This window comes from Pristis pectinata, chromosome 33 (assembly GCF_009764475.1).
Source record: "Pristis pectinata isolate sPriPec2 chromosome 33, sPriPec2.1.pri, whole genome shotgun sequence".
Classification (NCBI taxonomy): domain Eukaryota; kingdom Metazoa; phylum Chordata; class Chondrichthyes; order Rhinopristiformes; family Pristidae; genus Pristis; species Pristis pectinata.
In genome coordinates this window covers 16,603,211-16,609,210 of record NC_067437.1, presented here as the reverse complement: position 1 = coordinate 16,609,210, position 6,000 = coordinate 16,603,211, and the positions used below count along the sequence as shown (strand labels likewise).

The 6,000-nt window shown below is 50.8% G+C and overlaps 1 protein-coding gene across 2 annotated transcripts in view; it reads right to left on the bottom strand.

Moving 5' to 3' along the window:
- Positions 1-4,127: 4,127 nt before the first annotated feature.
- Positions 4,128-6,000, bottom strand: part of fam234b (family with sequence similarity 234 member B) — a 44,611-nt gene continuing 42,738 nt past the window's right edge. For both annotated transcript variants that reach the window (XM_052043302.1, XM_052043303.1), the window contains exon 13: positions 4,128-5,011. Coding sequence is in view for 1 of the 2 variants with exons in the window: in XM_052043303.1 (XP_051899263.1) it covers positions 5,004-5,011 (8 nt within the window). In the remaining variant the exon portion in view is untranslated. The remainder of the gene's footprint in view (positions 5,012-6,000) is intronic.

Sequence of the window (6,000 nt, the reverse complement as noted above, 5' to 3'; positions counted from 1 at the left end):
TTGACCTCGAACATGCACAGCCAGCTTTCCTTTGGTTGGGTAAGGCTCCGACCAGCAGATGCCCAGGGCTGGAGGCTGGCTTCTGTACCACTGGCGATTTCAGAAGGAAGCCAGATGAATGACCCAGGCCGCACTGCTGTTTGAATACGGCTGCAAATATTTCAGCCTCGTCTGAAGCCCTCATGTTGTTGAGGTTGGGGATGTTCTTGGAGCCCCGTTCGCTGGGTAACTGTGCAGCGTCCAGGACGGCAGAGCTCTGATCCCATCGGTTGGTTGTGAGGTTGCTTCGGTCTGTCTGCTGCTTGCTGCCTTTCCTGTTCGACAGTTTCACCACATTGGGCCCTCATTTGTAGGTTTCCCTGGTGCTGCCATACCTCTGCTCTCCCCATTGAGTCACGCTCGATCCCCCGGCTGGACAGTAACAGCAGGGCGAGGGATATGCTGGCCAGTGAACTGACTGCTTGTGGTGGACATTTCAGCTGCTGGCAGTCCACAAGTGCTGCCAAATCTGTGCTACATTTATCCCTTTTCCCACAACGGTAACTCCACGCAACCCAACGGAAGGGGCCCTCGGGGTGAAGACGGGACCTTGTTTCCACAAGCCTTATGTGATGGTCACTCCTACCAGTAGTGTTGTAGGTGTCAGTGCAGTGAATGGGCTGAACATCAAGAACCTCACTTCCAGAAATGGATGGTGTTCAGGGGAAGAATGAGAGAGGTCAACTGATAACAGCAGGGTCAATATTAAAAAAATTCATAGCAAAAAGGCACAGGAATTGTTGGAATTTATAGAGAAATAGGATGAATGTGAGAAGGGGACTGGAGGAGAGAGGGAATGAAAGGTTTGGGGATTGGTATAGTGAAAAAAAAAATGCAGAGAAGGAGAAATGGGCAGCCTGAAATGAGGTTACATGAAGCGAGGAGACTGCATTTAATGCCATCCTCCCCTGATATTTCATTACTCAGGCTGAGCGGAGTGGTGTGGGCTGACTGTGGGAGAGGTAGGAGCTGGCTCCCCAGTGACTACAAAGGGTTTGGCTGGCACAGAGATCCTTCTGTTCCTTGGTAAATGAAATCTCGATCCCTGGGCCGCTACCCCTTTCACCGGCAAGGAACGTTCTCACAGCTCATCACTGATGCACAGCATTTTATTACAATCAAATTCACTCCCCAGACAGATGGGCTGAGATCATATTTACAGGATACAAATGGGTATCTGAGGATGGATGAATCCTGGGAACAGCTGTGTGGCAGATCAAACAGAATTCAATTACTCAGACTTCACAAAGCCAGCCTCTACACCGCAGACTGCCAACCAGGTCTCGCCCTGAACAGGACAAACCAGAACTGCAGACTGGGCGAATTCTACACGGGAGGTTCCTCTTACAGCAGAACAGTCCTGAACAAAACAAGTGGGGCATAAAGGACAGGTAAAGGCAGACAGATTGGTAAAGAGACCCCTTACACCAAGGGGAACAGACACCAGGAACCTGGAACATAAAGCACAACACAGGAACAGGCCCTTCGGCCCACAATGTCTGTGCCAACCACGATGCCAAATTAAACTAATCCCAGCTGCCTGCACATGGTCTGCATCCCTCCATTCCCTGCCCGTCTCAGTGCCTCAAACTCCATCATCATATCTGCTTCCACCACCCCTGGCAGCATGTTCCAGGCACCCACCACTGTGTGTAAAAAAACTTGTCCTGCACATCGCCTTTACACTTCCCCCCCCTCACCTTAAACTTATGGCCTCTAGTATTTGACACGTCCACCCCTAGGAGACTCTCTCTTACCAATGCCTCTCCTAATTTTATAAACTTCTATCAGGTTACTCCGTAGCCTCTGACGGGAAGTACAGAGACCTCTACACTGAGAGGGCAAAGGGCACTGGGCAGGTATAGATGCCCCTGTATCCACACAGTGAAGGGTAAAGGGCACTGGTAGGTACAGAGACCCCTTTAGTGAGCAAGGAAACAGGAAAAGGGTAAATGGGGTTTGGGCTCAGTGAGGGAGAATGCAGGACTTCAAAACCTGGGACCGATAATAACTGCATGTAATACCCACCAACTCTGAACTGCCGCCATCTGAAGACTACAGCTGATGTTCCTTCCCCACATGCAGCACACAGTGGAATGAGGAGTGATGGAATCGAGCTATGAACCTCAACCAGAACAGACGTAATCCCGGTAACAGCAGCAGGTTGATTTTGTTAACTGCTAATGAATAAAACTCAGCACACAACAGTACGCTTTACAGCAGTTCATTTCTATTATTCATCGTGTCAGCATCACATGGGGAGATGCATCATCCTGGGTTTCACATGGGATTCTCACACAGTGGAGCGAAGCTACAGATTTCACCAACCCACAAAGCAATAAGCATTTCCTAGAGAGCCAAAGTCACCTGGACAAGCCCCACTTTACACGGTTAAAACCAGGTGTGTATTCATATTCACTGCTGCACAGACCCAGACAAATTGGCAGCCGATCTCACCACAGGCTGGGGCGGCTGAAATCATTCACACTCTCCCAGCATCAATTACAAGCACATGATTGTCAGAAAATTGAAAAGTACACATGCATCAGGGAAAGGTGTGTAACACAGTGAACTGCAGAATACATAAAGTTAGATAGGTCCTCCCCAGCATCTTCCAAACTCTCACTGTCAATGGACAGATTGCCACTGGACCCAACTGTGACTTACACAGTGGGTGTGGCTGAGGAAAGGAAGAACCAGACTCCAATTTATGGACTCGTTGTGCATGTGAGAAATGTTGTCACCAGCGTTACCGCATTCACTCTAATAGAAGCATAGTCTAGTATTCCCACAGCAAAGATTAAAGAGCAAAGACTGTGGCTTGAATCTGGAGCTACAATAGAAATCGGGGCAAAATAACATTACACTTTGAGATAGATACATCATAGTACTCAGTGAGCCCCAGACAAGTGTGAGATTCAGCCAACTCCAGGAAAGCGGTTTGAGTGCCGGACTCTGCGGCAGGTTTGACTCAATAAAATTCAATGAATCTACAAAAATAAATATTGAGAACAAACACAGACATGTAATATATTAAATTTGTTTAAGCCGCATCTATAGTGGTTCAGAATCTACCCATCCCTTCATAATTTATGTCTGTATATACATATAAATAATTTGTTAACAGCATATTTTCCTACTTTGACTAACACAGGTTCACATTAAAGTTTTATACAGTTCAGTGAGACACAGATTCTACTTTAATAAATTGACTTCAAAAAGCGAAAACTGCAGATGTTGGAAATATGAATTAAAACAGAAAGTGCTGGAAATACTCAGCAGGTGGGGCAGCATCCGGTCACATCTGGTAACTGTGGAGCCGACCTACTGGTCTCCTGGAATGTCTGGGCCGTCTGCCAGATTCACAGGCTGCACCGGTTCCGGTGTTTACAGCAGTGTGAGCTGGCACCAGAACCACGTATGGGACAAGCCTGCTGCTAGAGATGTGGCCACCTGCTCCGGGTAGGAGCCTCGGTCTAATTCAGTCAGTCCCACTCCACCTAAACCATCACGCCACTCTCCCCCCCCCCACCCACCGTCCCCCATCCCCACACCACACTCTCCCCCACCCACCCACCGTCCCCCATCCCCACACCACACTCTCCCCCACCCACCCACCATCCCCACACTCTCCCCCACCCACCCACCATTCCCCATCCCCACACCACATTCTTCCTCACCTCCACATCCCACTCTCTCCATCCCCACACCCCACTCTCCCCCAACCCTATACCTCACCCACCCCCACACCCCACTCTCCCCCACCTCCACAGCCCACTCTGCCCCATCCCCAAACCCCTCTCCCACAGCCCCAGCCCCCACTGGCCACTACCCCCACACCTCATTCTCCCCACCCCTCACGCTCCCCACCACCCCCACACCCCACTCTCCTCCACCCTGCCCCACCCACAAACCCCTCTCCCACAGCCCCACCCCCACCCCACTGTACCAACATACAGAATAATGTGACCGGATGGCAGGCAAACAAAGCTTTTCACTGTATCTCGGTACAGGTGACAATAATAAACCAATTCCACCTCACACACCTCACCCCCCAGCCCCCACACCCCATTCTCCCCTCCCACCCAGACCAAGACCCTCGTCTAAGTCCTTCATATCCCACTGTCCCCGATCCAACATCCTCACAACCCACCCCTCCCCCAGTCCAATCCCGTCACTGTTCCCGCTGCAGCTCAGGTGTCACACCTGCTCGCCCCCTCGCATTTCAGTAAACGCTCGACTGTTGGTGAAGTTCAGAAGTGCTGAAGTTGGGGCAGCAGGTTGGGAAAAGTGTTTGGATTGGGATTGGAGGGGAGGTGGTTTTGTGAGTACAATGGGAAATGGAGAGTAGTTTCAGAGGAAAGGGCATGTTCAAGGTAACAAGTGATTATCCCGAGCTCAGAGCTACAACAGGGCACTGATCAAAGAGTTCTGCTCATTACCGAAAGCAGCTCCTCTAACCTGGCCACCTGCAGTAGCAGCAATAACAAACAACCTTCTACATAGGAGCCAGAACAGGGCATTTCAGATCATTGCAACAATAAGACACAAGGCTGCCCCATGCTGTTGTGAAGGCAGCTCTTGAAACAGTACTGGGTGAAAATAGGCCCCAGACTAACACATTCTTCTAAAGTTGGTTCCTTGCGGCAATGCCAGAATAGTTCCATTAGACAAGGCTGACGTGACGAAAAGCAGGTTGACATGGTGTGGTAGATGGCTAATTGTAGAGCAGAGGGAATTTGACTCCCGTTCATACACCAGGCCGCTGTCAGCAGAGAGACCAGAAGTCCTGAGTTCCCAGTGCGACCTGAAGCGTCAGAGATGCTCCCGTCAGGCTGGCTGGCAGGCAGTTTGGGAGGGAACGGATGCTGCCCTCAGGGATAGGCTGGGACAACACGGGAAGCGGTGGTCAGGAGAGGATGTTCCATAGACAGCGATGGATTCCAACTCAGTGAAAGAACGAGTTAAGAACCTGATAAATAGAAGGAGCCACTTTACGGTCTGGGTAAATTGCAAAGTTAACTGTCTGCTTAATATCATAGAGTCATGGACAGATGTAGCACAGATAACAACCCTTCAACCTATCGAGTCCACACCAACCGCCCATTTACACTAATCCTACATTGATCCCCCTTTTATTATTCTCCTCACATTCTCATGAACTCCCCCTAGATTCTACCACTCGCCTACACACTAGGGGCAATTTGCAGCAGCCAATTAACCTACAAACCTCCTTGTCTTTGGGACGTGGGAGGAAACCCGTGAACCAGGAGGAAGCTCACGTGCAAACTCCACACAGACGGCACCCGAGGTCAGGATTGAACCCAGATCTCTGGCGCTGAGAGGCAGCTGCTCTGCTAAGTGTGACAGTGCCACCCCTTATAACGTCTAATCTTCAGCCCTAACTTGAACCTCTGCTCCACAGGAAGTCACTGCCCTCAGTTGGAGGAAGAGAACTTTGTGGCCCGGTGCCTTCTGCCACCTAACTACTGACCATCCAACAGCACCGACCCCAAAGCACAGCAGGTCTGGGCCAGGCTGCTCCAACGGAAGCCATTCTGAGGGACCCCAAGGTGACACAGAGTTCCAGTGAGCTGGGTGGGGGTTAGATCTTTGAGGGGTAGTAATTGGGAGCGACACTGGTTGGCTTGTGTACTCCTGGAGTGGGTATGAGGTGAAGAGGAACAAGTTCTACCCGCTGCCTGCAGACGTAAGTGTCGGAGGGCCGAGGCTGCCAAGGGGAGCAGGGGCTATGAACACAAAGTGGTGCTTTGCCAACCCTGTGGAAAGGAGCCGAGGAGGTCCTGGAGGAGTGTTGGTCCCAGAGTTAGTGAGAAGTAAGGTGGTGCCTGACAGAAGAGATGGTGACAGCACCGGAGGCAAGGTAAAATCCACGGCCATCCCACTGTTCGGCCAAGACTAGGAGCTGCACCACTGCAGCAAGATCAGGCAGCTCCATGA